Raw genomic sequence first — 16,092 nt, 5'->3', positions numbered from 1 at the left:
TTTTTTCTTCGCCGAAACTAAGCTCTTCAAAGTTGAAATACTCTTCACTACAAAAGTCTTTACCATTTGCTTCTTCTCACTACAAAAGTCTTTACCATTTGCTTCTTCATCAAATTTTTTCATTGTGATTCTTAAATTTTCAGACTCAAGGATAATTGGCCTAACAGATTATGTATAACATGCCACAGTTTTATGGGCTACATCAAGTAGAACTTTATATTTTGTAAGTGGAAAATATTAAAAATTCACTATGGTCAGAGCTCTTAAAGCACGCCATATCTAGCCATTCGGGCTTTATAAATCTATGGTGGTGACCCAGGCAAAGGTGTGTTTACTTACGTTCTTTGTCTTAAGAGGTACCAAACAACCTCTTGAAACAATGACCTAAACAAGGGGAAGATCGGTTTAAAAGGATTTGTATAAATAATTTTGGGCTTTTGTTTTGTTGATGTTCTGGGTTGTTATCGGCAAAAGGATTGTTAATCGATTTATCGGCGATCCAAAAAATATCTGCAATCTGATTGGTTAAAAAGAGTACTTGTATTTTACATGTAAAAATATAAATTGACGAAAAGATGTTGTTGCATTGTAGCAGTAGAAGCAATCTAACGTCACTTTGCTACAAAAGTGCCCTGCGCTTTTTTCCAACACAAAAAGTGCATTTTTTGGGTCACCGATAAACCAGTTATCAGACATTTGCTAGTACAATATGGAAATATTTTACTCGTTCCAGATTTTCCGTATATTTTCCGAGCCTTTAGGCTATATATTGTACGGAAAAATCTCGGAACTCGTAAAATATTTCTCATATTGTACTCGCAACTGTCCGATAACTATTACGTAAACCCACTGATGTAAAGCATAGATTTATAAACCCCGAAGGGCTAGATGTCGTGCATTAAGTTTTTTCAACCAAAAAAAGTGAATACCGCAAAAACATTGCTGCTATTGTTTTCGAAAACCCGCGAAACTTCTTATTGGTCAAGTGCTGAAATTCTATTGTAATGTCACATGACCTAGGTAGGATTTCTTACTTAACCTCTTCACACGGCTTTTTACTCAATCTGATGATTGATGAGGTTGTCATTAATGATTGACAGTGATTGATTTTTCATTCCAGATTTTCATTATTGTCTTAACTTGGATACTATTACAGTCACGCAAATATTTTTTGGTTAAAAAGTGAATCAGGATAAACTAAAATTTTCGCACTAGGTCACGAATACCATAATGACGTCACCAGTCAAACTGTATAAAAGGCGTTCGTAAATCTTAATGTTCAACATTAACCAACAAGCAAACATCAAAGCAACAATTATCACAACCAATAACCAAACAAAATGGCTTCTGCAGGCGCACTTCTCTTAAAACAAAAAGTCCCATTCATCATGGAGTTAGACGCTGAAGTTAACGGAATCAGATTCGCAGTCCGGGGCAAGGGGACAGGGGACGCAACAACTGGCACCATTGAGGCCAAATTCGTATGTACCACTGGTGAATTGCCAGTACCTTGGGCTTCAATTTTGAGCACGATGTCATATGGAGCTTTGTAAGTAATTAATGTTCTTTTTGCGCAATTACAGCGCGCGCAAGTGGAGACCAAGCCCATTTCTCATCTGGTCACAGTGCAAAGGGTGACATAATAAACAAATTCCTTATGTTATAAAAGCTAGGTGATGCGACTAATGTTATGCTTTTTAGAAAAATACACCCCTTTCTCACAGACCCGGTAGGATTTTTCAGCCAATGGGGATAAAATTAACGGACTGAAACTCGATGGGGATTGATATTCACATATTTTTTATGAATAAGGATTTCAATTCTTTCGTTTTAAAGTCAGAAAATTCAGTGGGGATGGGAGAAATAGTGAATATTTTGCAGTGGGGATTGGTTTATTTGATCATTTTCAGTAGGGACAAAAATTGGATGATAATTTTCCACCGGGGACGATATTTAGCCAATTTTCCAGTGGGAAGGGTTCCCACTGAGTCTGGGAGAAGGGGGTGTAAAAATGCAGGCTTGATAATATAATTACCTGGCCACTGATACAGAGATGTTAAAAAAATAAAATCTAAAAGGTAAGCAATGCGAATACCAGTCTACATGGACTACACTTTTGTTCTTTCAGCTGTTTTGCCAAATATCCAGACAATATCAAAGATTTCTTTAAATCAGCCCTTCCTGATGGTTATATTCAAGAAAGGACCATCAGCTTCGAAAATGATGGCGCTTATAAAGTTCGTGGTGTAATCACTTACGAACATGGTTCTATTTACAATCGCGTCACACTTAAAGGAGAAGGATTCAAAAAAGACGGACTCATTCTTCAAAAACAATACGAATTTTGCTGTCCGAATAATGCAGTTTACGTTTTGCCGGACAAAGAAAACAACGGACTCCGAGTTGTTTATAATAAGGTTAGTTTATTCGCCTTTGTCTAATACTTTAATACTTCAAAATTCTTATTTATTTCAATATCGTTTGAAAATAAAAAACAACTAGCAACAGCTAGTCCTCTCAAATTTCGTTATTAAAGGACCATATCGAACCATACCCCCTTGGAATGAAAATGGACCTGCTCAACAAGGGGTATACAGTTTTTTAAAATGAAAAAGGACTGACCTTGATTTATACCATTTTCTAGCTGATCAATGAGAGAGAGAGTTGATTTTATATTCATACAATCCTTATCTTTTAACATTCTCACAGACCTACAAATTGAAAGATGGAGGACATCATTTGGCTGCTCACGAACAAAAGAATATTCCACTCGGCGGAGGAATCGTGGATATCCCAATTTATCATCATCTTCATGCTGGAAACATATTCTCGAAAGATCCCGAAGAAACACGAGATCACTTGTGTTTGGTCGAAACTATCAGAGCTGTAGATTTAGAAACATACAACTAAAAATTTTATTCTTTAATTTAAAACTTTTTATTTAACTAGCCATTAAATTTGAGCTTTGAACTTAAGTTTGAGGATTTTGTTTTGAGAGTTCAAACATTTTCCCGAAATTTGTCTTCGAATTTCTTAGGGTTTACGGGGTAAACAACTATCAATTTAACGCCTGCTCTTTATTTTCCCATTTTTACTTTCGATCCCTTCAAATAATTTATTATCTACCTTTTTTTATCATACATTAACTATATTCTTTCGTCTTACAGTAGTAGCTTTAGATTTTCACAGGGTTTTAGCCAGGGTTAACATTTGTGTATATTTTCTGACATCTTTAAAATTTAGTTTTAAAGTGAATTCTTTAATAATATTTCTAATCTTTATTTTTTGTATATCAAAGTCGAGGGGTAAATCACTTGAAAAAAGTTGTACGATACTTTTTGACTTTTTGAATTTTCATTTGACTTTTTTCAAACTTTCAATTTGACTTCTCCCGACATAAACGCCCACCACCTTCAGGCGCCCAATATTTTCCGCCCAAATCTGTCCAAAAACGCCAACCGCCCATAAATTTTGCTCCACCCATACGCCCATTTAAGAAACTTTTTGACTTTTTCAAGACTTTTTTTTGACTTTTATTTGACTTTTGACTTTTTTCTAAGAATTTTTGACTTTTTCTTTGACTTTTTGACTTTATTTTTGACTTTTTGACTTTTTCTTTCACTTTTTGACTTTTTCTTTCACTTTTTTTACTTTTTTTTTACTTTTTGTAGATGTGTACGATAATCTTTCGAGTGATTTACCCCTCGATCAAAGTTTTTAGCTTTGTCTTCGTTTTAAAAAGGAAGAACAATAAACCAGAAATTCATGCATTTTCTTGAGATTTATTTGATCCTGGCTTAGAAATGAAGAAACATCCATAAATTTCTTCAAGAAAGTTTCCCTGAAGTCTAAGTATCATTGGGAAAGGCCTAAAGATACCGTGAAAAGCACAGGCCGAAATCATATATCGACCTGTGTCGACCAATCTAAATTCTATTCAGAGATAAGTAACCATGACGACGACAATCCAAGATCTTGGATTAAATTCAAAGTTATACTTTTTTCGCGTCGTTTAAAACACAACTCAGAAATGTCACCAATGCTTTTTAAAAAGAGTCAGTGATAGAGAATCATAACATAAGTCGGAGTTTTTTACACTTGGCAAAAACGTGACATTAAATTTTGTAAAAAACAGTTTTTCTTGAATAAAATGAATTTGAACGAGCATTTTGTGATGAAATCTTCCAAAAAGCTGTAACACACGAGCTTAGAACTTTTGGTTCTGATCCCAGGAGCGAAGAAGGATCCAATATTCCAAAATATTAGATTTTAAGAATTTTGGAATAATGAGAGTTAAGTGGCTCTTGGATTGATTCTGATGGTCTGGACTTGTTACATGATCTCTATATTTTATAAAACAATGACGAAGAGCACTTTTGGATCCGAAATTCCATCCGAAAAACATCTTTGAACTTGAACAATTATAAAGATGCATTTCATCGTTAAAATGGACTGATCACAATCTAAAATATCAAATAAACATACTACAATCCTCGGTTTAAAAAGTTTTGAACTCAAAGAAAAATTGGAATAAGTGATCTCAAACTGCTCCCAGCTGGAAGATTTTTTATTTAGGAATAAAAAATACATAAATGCTCCAGCCTGCCAAATTTCAGTTCTAAAGCCCCATTTTCATTATGGAGTCGTTTGATCCTAACGTGCTCCTAACTTTAAGAGGTTATAAGTACTGATGGTTTAGTTTCTCTAGAAGGCTCGGGGAAAATGGAATGAAATCTTCAATCCGTTGCCGATTCCCTGATATCATATTAAAAAAAGGTGCATTTTGTATAAAAACCTGTTTAAAAAAACTTCGCGTTTTTGCCAAAAGTGTAAAAAACACCGACACAAACATAATAGTTTAGTAACTACTGTTATACATTTGGGAATCATGTAGAAGATTTCTTTTGAAGGAAACTCATTTGAATTACACTTGGAGGTTTCTGGGGAATTCGTAAATAGTAAACTGCAGTCTGCTAGACATTAATATGGTAAAATTCGCTTCATCTTTGAATTTTTCTACAGTGATTAGATTGACACATGTGCGATAAAATTTCTATTATTGGTCTTCAGCTTCAGAGGTTGAAATATTCTCAACCTCTGATACTCAGGTTAAGGTTTCACTTCTTTTGGAATGAATGTATGTAATAGTTTATTTCAATTTGAAAAACAGGTAGCAACAAAGGCTAATAAAAGTTAATGCTACTTTACAATTTGTAAGGTGATTACAAAAATTCGACACCGTCAATATAGGCCCAGCAGTTTCTGCACGGGCATGATGTAGGCATCCACTGCTTAATCTTTTCCTTAAAAATACTAAGATCTTTATACTTATCCGAAATTACCATTCCCAAACTTTTGGTCCTAAAAATGAAATTGACTCTGAACTGTGAAAAACAGATTTTATTTCTCTTGATCTGAAGTAAGGCGTTTTGCGATTTACTTTGATATTTTCATCATGAATCAGAGAAATATAACGGAATAGAAAATTAGCTTCCCTGTGACTCTCACTTACAGTGTTCTATTGAAAGTAGGGGAGTCGGGTATTTCGACCATTTTTTCTTCGGAATTTCAGAAATTGAGAAAAATCCCTTCGGTATTTCGGAATGCTGAAATTGTTTCGGTATCGGAAATCCATGAATAGTAGGCCTACCTCATTAGTGTAATTATCGTGCAAATTTGGAACAAAGTGCCAAATTTGGACCAGATATATGCCTAACACCCTATGGATTGATATTAGAAGGGCAGTCCAACCTCGTCACCATGACGATTTTCTTTTTATATAGGTTGTAGCAAATCGAAACGACCATCAAAATCATAAAAAAGAATCGGGCCCTGGGTACGAGGTGGCCCAGAAAAATTTTAAGGGTCCCCCTTATTTTTGGATCCATTTATTGAAAACCTAGACTAAAGCCCAAGGGCCCAATTTTCATGGAAGTTTCAAACTCATTTTAGGCCAAAACCAATTATAGAATCTGAAAGCTCTCGAAAAACTATATAAAAAGAAGACTTTTAAGCGAGTATGGTCGATTTCTGTACTGAACGGGATATTTGATGAAGAAGTATGGTGGTTTCCTCCTCATTTTGGCCATAAATTGCTTATATAAAATGACACTTTGATTTCGGCCAATAATGAGCTTGAAACTTCCATAAAAATTGGGTCCTTGTGGGCTCTAGCCTAGGTTTTCAATAAATCAGTCCAAAAAAAGGGGGACCCTTAAAATTTTTCTGGGCCGCCCTTCTAGTATCAATCCATAGGGTATTAGGCATGTCTGGTCCAAATTTGATGCTTTGTTCCAAATTTGCACCATTTTCATGGAATGTGTTACAAATCGGGCCTACTGCTTCGGAATTTTGGCATTATAATGTTTTTATCCCCCTTTTTCGGAATTCATAAATGAAAATATAAATCAAAATTGATGAAAAATTAGTCAAAACGAGGAAAAATACTCAAATAAATCGGTATCGGAAAGTATTTTTTACGGGATCTCGGAAATTTTAGCAAAATTATTCGGTATTTCGGAAATCGCAAACCCCATATTCAATAGGTTTTCGTTGGTTATTGGATTTATTAACTCTCGGTGATGTACATTCAACTCTGCTTCGCCTCGTTGAATATTACATCACCTCGGGTTAATAAATCTCAATAACCAACTTTTACTTATTAAATATCTGCTTATTACCCCCTGTTATTCCTTTAGGTATCAAATCGCATTTCTAATTGAAATTTTCATAAATCAATCTTATAATTAAGAAGCATGTAGTTAGGAAATGAAACTATTCATAAGGTTTTGCGAACTTGAATTTCTGAATTTTCCTAACCTGGGATCAGATTGTGATTGTTTTCTGCACACCACGCTGAAGTTCTAAAGGGATGTGTAAAAACATAACAATCTGACGAATACGCAATCTCGAAATCCTAAGGACCTCGTTCGTCTAAAAGAACTAGGAATGACAACAAAGTTGCATGATTGTGTTTATGAATAGGGAACCGTATCAGTTTTTGACTTTCCGGCGCACAACGAGGTAGAATTTTCCGCGGGAGGACTGTTTTCCTCGGATATTTAATTTTCAAGTGCCTTCAGAGGTTTACCGTGCGCGTAAGAAAATTATGAACAGCTGTCATCAAGTGAAATTTTCCTAACTGTCTTCAACCTTTCTCTACTTGAACAAAATATAAATTACGGATTTCATATTACAGTTGACGCTCTCTAATTCGACGTTCTACTATTCGATAGGCTCCCTTATTCGATGAAATTTAAACTCCCCGTCAACAAGAAACTCTCATAAACGACGCTACCTTATTCAAAAAGCTCCCTTATTCGATGAAAATCCAATAACCCTTGAAGATCGAATTAGAGAGCGTCAACTGTATCAAGAAAGACTTTTCTTCATTTATATTAAAAAAAAACATTAGATTATTTGGAATGTTACTACATTAAAACTTTACAAAAAACTATATTTCCAATTGAATTTTAGGAGGTTGATTTTGGGACAGAAAATATTTTTTGATTGCTTTCTTCTGGTGTCTTTAATAGTTCGAAGGTTTTTGTAGCAGCTAGCCAAATATAATTGTAACATGCGTAAACATGGTTAAATGAATCAATCATACTAAAATCAATTTTGTGGAGCATTTTCCCGTTAACAAATGATGATCAAGCGTTTAAAAATACCAGTAAAAAAATCTCTTGAGGTTTGGTTCCCTTCTTTTTTCTTATGAATAGAGTTTCAGTATTATAGAAACGTGTCTTCGATTATTTTGGATTCATAAGCAATAAGCCAATTTTTCCCCCATGAAGGAGAATGTGGAAACCGTAAAGCCAAGTCCACTCTACACCCAATATATCGGTAACCCCATCAATGAAGTACAATCCATAGGTTATAATAAAACCTCCAATTTAGAGTTTGCAGCCATTCATTTTCTACATGATTATATGGCTGATTACCATCACATAGTTGTTAGTTTTGTGTTCCAAAATCGTTGCGGATTCCAAGAAAGGGTGAATTCCAAGAATTAAGTCTGGAATAGTCTTTCAATATGTCAAAATTTAATTTTCATAATCTATACATCTCATTAATAGAATGCGTAGAATCGAATTCCAAATTAAAGCTAGTTATTTCCCATTCTAAACGCATGACCCACGTGGTTTTCATACAAACGTCGGATTGAATGTAAAAAAGGTTTCGTAAAAAGCACTAGATTCAATCCGTCATTCTGAATGCTCACAAATCTTTGGACCTTCACATCTTATTGCTTGCAAAGTTCATCAGGATTTTAACTCAATAGTACCGACATAACAAATCAAAGCTTAGTGGATGATTCCTCAACTTCTTCCTGACCACTACTGATACCATCCAATGTCGGTGAATTCGAATTTGTCATGCGCGTAAACTTTTTGCTACCGTCCGATTTCGATAGCTCTAAACTAGCCTCTGAATGTTTTTCTCTGGAACGCCGTCTAATGATGTAATAAACAATTCCGTTTAGTATGCCACCGACGTTCGAAAATGTTGTCACGAATTGGAATAGTTCTATCGGCACTTCAACTAACATTTGTACTATCCCGTAAATACACATTGCCCACCATTGTATTATAAAGGCTGTTACAAATAAAGTCATTGTGCGGGCCGCTCGATGTGACGCGCGTACGATTCTAGCCTCGCGGCCATTGATGCCTTTAAATTTAGGTTCTTCTTGTTTTATGCGACGCCAAGTTAGAAGATATAAGATGATATTGGTCAGCAAAATAACAGTCAAGGGGACAGTCGTAAAAAAGAGGTTTGCGAGTTCTCCATTCACACCATCGAAATAGCAGCTGAAATGAAAAAAAAATAAATAAATAAATAAATAGATCGTGCATTTTCGGATCTGTCGATTGTCTTATCGGTAGACAATCTTCGTTGGCAATAAATTTCGTTGCTTGGTGATTTTTCTCGCAACGAACTTTCTATCAATAAGGTATCATTTTCTTGTAAACACAGGGTATCAGAATTGTAGAGCAAAATAAATTCAATTAGTTTTGCACAAACAAAACGAAACTGTCAGCAAATCTCAAGAAAGAAAGCATTCATAAATAAAGATTTTTAATTCCATCGCAATGATATTAACCCCTGTCTCAATTTTATGCACTACCACAAGGAGCTTTTGGGTACCACTACTCTGATACAAGAGTGTGGGTTTTATGTGGGTGTGTGGTATCACTCATCCCGTTCTGTGCCTGCGACGAGCTATATGCACAGTTCGAGTGTCACCACTATGCAGCATGGTATCTGTGTCTCGCGTGCACAGAACCAGCGGTGTCTGGACAACGGTAAGCGTTCCAATTTGAAAAAGGAGGAATTCCTACTTCGTAAGGAGTAGGACCCATTCCCCAGTGGGGAGTGCTCCATATCACAAGGAGCTTTTTCATGTAGAGATTCAAATAGGCCTAAAAGGAGGAAAAAATAACTGACCCTTCTCCACCAGAGGGATGAACTATTTGAAAGACAAATGACAATAAACCTTATCGGAGTTTTTGGTTTTTCTAAAAAAGTGATACACAAGGGATTGTTTTGGGGGTATTACAATAGAATTCCCTCGAGGAATTCCTAAGAGATTTTTATTGCAATTTTCCCGAAGCAATCCCACAATGCATCGCTTTTTTAGAAGAATCAAAAACTCCGATAAGAGCTATTACCGGGGAAGCCGCCCGAAAACAACGTGTGGATTGCACACTCCACACGTTGCAAAATTTCCTAAATTTTAATGGTTTTAGAATGAGCCTATCAAAGCTTTCTAATCGGCTTTCAAGCCGAAAATTGCAATATTCCATTTCTTGCAGAAACGTATTCAGACAAAAACAGAGAAAATATTTTTTTTAAAGTCGATTCGCAAAAATTCTTATCAAAATATTAATAAATCTATGTATGTAGAAAGATCTTACTCATTACTCATGTTATTGCAAGTTTTGCGAAAGAATGTTGAATATCTTGTTGTACATTTTGTAATATTAGACTTTAGACAAGCTCATTCTAGCCAGTTGAAACTCTATATTACAGAACACAAAAGATCATCACAAAGGGAATAGTTTAGTAGGCTGGATAAATTTGAAAACGGTGGTTAGCCCGGGGGCGGAGTAAATAGTGGCGGAGGTGTTTACGGTGAGATGTCGGGTGATGTCGACATCAGACGTTAAAGCACCCCTCTGGGTCACATCTTTCCCGAAGGTCTGATTGAACGTACTCGTATTTACTGTGCTTTGTGCTTTTTGGAACCTGGTAGTCCCTGTAAGGGTTAGAAAAATCAGAAAATTAAATTTCAGTCTCATTAAGGGTTTGAAAAAGTAGAATAATTTTAATTTTTTTACCCCTAAAAACATCGAAATTTGGTCAAATTAGTCTAAATATGGGATGAAATTCATAAAATCTTTATTCCTTTTTACCGAGTGTCGAAAGCCGGGCGACAACCCCTGTCATCATGTAAGTCTAATACACCCGGGGGAGGGAGTTAGGGTCCAGGCAAATCGAAACGCTTTAGGATTTCCTGAGAAACTTACCCTTAATATAAAGGATAAAATGAAAATTTAATCTGAACTTACAAGGTCCCATTCGGCCCCATGGTGCCAAGGGAAAGTGCTACAATCGCCGCCACAAACGGAAGTCCAAAGGTCCACAATAACAATTTGTAATCACATTTACCAAAATCCATATTGGTTCGAAAATAGATCAAAACAAATGCATTAATGGAGACAACGTTAACCATAAGGTTTTGGGCTGTTATAAATTCAGCTAGCATAAATCCATAAAACTCGCAAAGGCTTTTGGGATACGGGTGATCATGTGTTATGAAGATATGTAAATGATCCAAGGAATGGCATATATTAAACAGACCATCACAGATTGCCAGATAAACAACAAAACGTTCGCTTTTATTCCACATGAAAAACGTTCGAAAACTTTTCGTCTTAAATGAAAATACCAATACGCAAATAGCGGCAATCAAACTTAGAAATATACACGTTAAAGCTGGGATGTGGATAGCAGCAAATTGTCCTTGCTCGATCCCGTAGACGGGGAGATCCCAGCCGTCAATCAGTACTTTCTTAGTAGGTATAATAGCCATCTGTGTACTGATGGATTGGTTATTTCCTCTTGTATTTACGATTAGCATTTTCACCGCAAGATTGCCAAAACCAAAACCAAATGTCAAATAAAATCCTTGTATTGTCGTTCTTTCCTGTATCAAAACAAAACAGATGGATAGATATTAGTCTCCGAAGGAGTAGGAACCACCGAAGTATTTCACAAAGTAAACGTAACCTACCAGATCATGATATGTACCTCGACACTCAAACGACACTGAAAATCTCGAATCGTAATAACACGGTTGATATTGTCTCCCAGGACTGACGTCAAAGCGTGAAAACGAAAACTACTATCATACAGTTTTGAAAAAAATGGAAATCAAAAAAAGTCTGAACGACGAATTTAAAATTGGTGATTAGAATCTTGAGTGTTTTAAGGTTTTTCTTTCTTGATTATCATCATCGCAAACAGCCTTATCGACCTTTTTAACATAAAAACAGATTTTTTACCACAATCCAATCCCTTATACGAACAAATTAATCAAACATAATCAAGATTTAAAATTTCAGATAAAATGTTCCTTCCCTTCAGTTAATTGAAGCAAAAATGATAAAAAACACACGATGAAAAACATAGTTCATCTAAATATGTTTTCCATTTAAGATTCAGTCTATACCTTCGGTTAGACCAGCGACTAAAGTCTATATACTCTTTCAAACAAATGTTTAATATTGAAATTTTACTTTCCCTTTTCAAAAAATATGTGTGTGGATTTTCCTTGATGTAACCATTAAAAAATACAAATTTTTCTATGTAAGAAAATCTTAGAAAATCTCTTTTGAAACATTTTAAACATCAGAAAACCAGCATAAAATGTAGTGTATATTGTGCTAAAATTGACTAAAATCAATGCATTAAAATTACATATATACATCCAAACAGAAAACCTTGATCAATAAAATCGATCACTTTTTTGGTGTCCAAACCCTTCTTGACCAGCTTCTGATAAAAACTACTTCTACATTGTTTCTACCTCACAACATTTCTTATACAAAACACAAAACATATTATCATTTTCAAGATAAGACGAATTTCCTTGTTCAAACTTGCTAGTATAAGATAGATTTACTTTGCAACACTAAACCATGTCTTAAACTTTTTAATGATGAGACACATGTGTATCAATATTTGTACAAAATTGTACATAGTTCCTTGTGATAGGAGCAAACGCGTTTCTTGCCTTAACCCGAATAAAAACACCGCCTCGACGAGGGTTTAATATAAAATGTTGAAATTTCGCTCTCCTCTGAAAAAGCAAATTTTTGAAATATTTCAAAATATATGTACTTTAGGATTTAAAAGAATTGAACCCCCCTTTTTTGTTTATACATAATATTTGGGGAAAACGTAAAAATTGGGATATCATTTTTTTTTTCGATTTTTTTTTTATTTTCTATGGATTTTACTGTAATGTTAATGATTATATTTTGAAAATTTTCTTTTTCATATTTTCATGATAAATTTTCTCACCCAGACGATGTTTGTCAAGATAAAACGAACAAAGTTATAAATAGAAATAGCATCCTGCATATAATAGAACGATTTTGCTATGTCTCCCGAAGCATGCTGGGATAGTCTTCTCAGTCAAAAAGAGTCGCTACTAAATTATTCCTTATGAATCATATGATTGCTGATCTCCATGGGGATGTTGCAGAATCATTGATTTTAAAGCCTTGAGATGGAATACGGTGGGGACGTGCTGCTGGTCAGGCCCCCTTTCACGCAAAAAATACCCAACAGGGTCGCTAAAATCACTAAATTTTGATTTTATTTGACAGGGTCGAACTTTATAATATCCACTATTTTTCACTACTTCTCTGATTAGATATTCAGGCTGGACTAGACGGTCCCCGTCGTGCGCCACAAACGTCGGGGAAGTTCTTACTATACTAGTAAACTAGCTTGTTAATTAACCATGTCAGAGGGCGGGACATAAAGGTGGTGGGCGTTTTCTAGAGTGGGAGCTGCGTAGGAGAACGAGCAAAAGTTGGTGAAAGGCTGCTTTCATCCCTTGCTGCCGACAAAATGTCTTCCTACGCTTACCTAACTCCTACACTCACTTTTCCTGCGTGATACCGTTCCAGCCTGACTGACATGCCAGTCTAGTTACCCATAAGGAAGGACTCAAAGATTGATAAAAATGGACTTATAAATAATTTACCACCAAGTATTGAAAACCGTAAGCCTAATGTTCCTTGCACACCTCTTAAATTACTAAGGATAGACACGTTGATTTGATCGAAAAAATCATAATCAAAGTTCGAAAACCATCAAATGATACTTGTCTGAAAGTTTGGTTAAAATAAGCTGAGGGCTAGAGACGAATCTGCAACCTTTCTCAAACAAGCAAAAGTCAAGCCGCATTTCAAATGAAAGATTGATAATCTAACATTTTCGTTGTTTTTGCATTTTACACCTTTTTTTGTAATTCTTACAGTAAATGTATTTCACTTCCTCTGATCCGTGTTGAATGAAAACCAAACACTCCGCGCAACTTATGTAGGAGATACGTAAGCTGCTGGCATCCACTAACGAATTCGTGCTCCTATACTACTTACAGTTTTGTAGAGGTCTGTGATTCAACGTTCATCTAATGTTATATGGACGTTGTGAACATTAGATAAACGTTGAAACAACGTTAAGTGCCAGCTGGGATTACCAGTACTAAAATACTTTCAATTCTTTACAGAGCGGAACGGGAGCCACAGCATGCAGTATGATCTAGAATAGAGAAAAATGTTCAACATGTTCAAGATGTAGGCAACAATTTGATTTTCCTCAGCCAATTTGATAAGGTAACGATAACAAGCTTTCGTATTTTGTGCTTATCAAAGGCTAGCGAAATCTAATTATAAACGTATATCTACAATCATTCAATTTGTCACCAATTTAAATTTACAATTCATATCAGAATACTTTTCGAAGACGGGTTTATCTTTTAGCTGCGCGATCCACGTGGTCTTAGCACAAATGCTGGATTGAAAGTAAAACTTACACTGATTTTAGAATACAAAAAATCCAGAAAATCTACCACACAAAAACTAAAGAAAAAATTCAGATTGTCAGCTGGTCATTGTTTCAAAAACTAAAGGAACCACTAGATTCTATCCATCGCTAAAAATGCGACGCATTGAGAATGTTTCATCGCAGGCTTACTTCACTGATTGAATCATGTCAAAAATTAGTGTACTGTAATTAAGAATAGGGAAAACTTCCAAGTTTGTGGAGATTAACTCCTCTAAATCTAAGAGCTCAATATAACCAAACATAAAGCAAAGATAGCTCTGTATTTTAGACGGCCTACTTTTCGTCCTATCTATTCTAATTGTGAAGTAGAGTGGGTAGAAATTTGGCTGTCTAATGTCAATACATTGCTCTCATTCGAATGACATCTTTCAATCTTATTCAAACAAAGATCTTTAATTGCCAACTTTGTGCCCCCTTTTTGCCTACTCTAACAATTAGAATAGACAGGGTAGAATGACAGCCGTCTAAACTAGAACAGACCTTCTTAGCAGGGACAGAAAGCAAAGCTGCTGCATTTTCTCGACTTTGTTCACCTGTTCGAAGAGTATATCTAATTTATCGGTTCTAACATTGTCTAAACACAACTAGCGAGCACCTCATCAAAAAGTCAGGATGTTTGTTGGTGAGTTCCCCCCTAACGATTTAAAAAAAATAGAAGCCTTAAGATTACGTAATTCAAAAACAAAACGTCAGTCAGATTTCATTTGTTCTTCTTTTTTGAAGTCGTTGCATTGCAGTGTAACTTTGTAACGTCAGAATATTTTATGACGTATTGTTTTGAGAAGTTCCCCCTCTCAGAGTCCCCGCATCAGCCAACACCACAGTATTCTCTTCAAAAAACTGAATGTTTAGAGCTCGAAAACCTGGCCTCCTCAAACATGCGAAAAAGTCGCAAAGTGGAATAGACGTTAAATGTGTAGAAAAAATGAGGGTGACGTCTAGTATAGGCTAAACACAACCGATGATCTGCTAATTTTACGGTTAGTATCCATGACTGTGCTAGCTAACAATAATCCACCAAGGTATACAAAAACTCACGAACGACTTTCATAATCTTTCAACACCGAATCTAACCATATTCATCCTATACCAAACTCGTATCCAGTCCTTTAATTCGCTTTTTGATAATTCTGGTAGCGCTCACCAAAGTGTTACACCCCCTGTTTCACAGACCCGCTGTGACTCCAGCAGCCCCACTGGAAAATTTGGCAAAAATTTCGTCTCCGGGGTGAAAATACCTTGTTAAAAATTGCACTCCAAAACCATCCCCACTGGATATTTCAACCTTGGAACAGTAAAATTTCAATCCCCGTTGAGATTTTTTATTCCCAATGATGAAAAAGTTCCACCGGGGCTGTAAGACAGGGGTGTAGTGTTCTATCACATCCATCAGTAAAATCAAAAATTGTTACAAGTGGCTCTGGGTACGAGATTGACCCTCAATAGCACACATACTAACATCTGACAAGTATATGAAGTTATCAACTTCTTCATATATGATAAAAGCTCAAAACTAATATCAATTTAAGAAATTAATGATCTAACACATTAAAATTCTTTTAGATATGAATCAATCAATTTCTTTTCATTTTAAAAAGGTTTTACTCTAACGTTTATGTTCTCTTTAGCCTATATCGTTTAGATAATGAAGTAAGATATGACGTATCATAAATGGGCGTTCCTTATCAGGGAAAAACGTCGGGGTTGAATACTATTTTTTCATCGTAGTGACCCAATCAAACAAAATTTTTTTTCATCAACGGACCAGGTCGCCGACTTGGGTTTTCTAATTGCAAATAAAAATTTGAAGGTAATATTGAAAGAAACTACCGAGTTACCATCCACCTAGAAAGGGTCAAACAATGAACTCAGAAATCATGCACCGGTACAGGCTATCTCATCTCTTTTCGCTGAACAAATTTCGTTAAAAAAAAGAAAAACCAC

The 16,092-nt window shown here is 35.5% G+C and overlaps 1 protein-coding gene and 1 long non-coding RNA gene across 2 annotated transcripts; one reads left to right on the top strand and one right to left on the bottom strand.

The window, feature by feature from the left end:
* Nucleotides 1-1,265: 1,265 nt before the first annotated feature.
* Nucleotides 1,266-3,339, top strand: LOC136823864 (green fluorescent protein-like). The gene is made up of 3 exons (XM_067080020.1): nucleotides 1,266-1,549; nucleotides 2,129-2,417; nucleotides 2,710-3,339. Exons 1-3 carry the CDS (start codon nucleotides 1,341-1,343, stop codon nucleotides 2,908-2,910), a joined length of 699 nt encoding a protein of 232 aa, XP_066936121.1. The 5' UTR covers nucleotides 1,266-1,340; the 3' UTR covers nucleotides 2,911-3,339.
* Nucleotides 3,340-7,122: 3,783 nt separating this feature from the next.
* LOC136823856 (uncharacterized) lies at nucleotides 7,123-11,214 on the bottom strand. Its single transcript, XR_010849076.1, has 2 exons — nucleotides 10,575-11,214; nucleotides 7,123-8,813 (listed from the first exon to the last, which is right to left on the bottom strand). It is a non-coding gene; the product is annotated as an uncharacterized lncRNA (long non-coding RNA).
* Nucleotides 11,215-16,092: the final 4,878 nt, after the last annotated feature.

Source organism: Clytia hemisphaerica, unplaced genomic scaffold (assembly GCF_902728285.1).
Source record: "Clytia hemisphaerica strain Z4C2 unplaced genomic scaffold, Clytia hemisphaerica genome assembly, whole genome shotgun sequence".
In the NCBI taxonomy this organism is placed as follows: domain Eukaryota; kingdom Metazoa; phylum Cnidaria; class Hydrozoa; order Leptothecata; family Clytiidae; genus Clytia; species Clytia hemisphaerica.
Note: the sequence above shows the minus strand (reverse complement) of the source record. Positions and strands in the feature narration are given on the sequence as shown.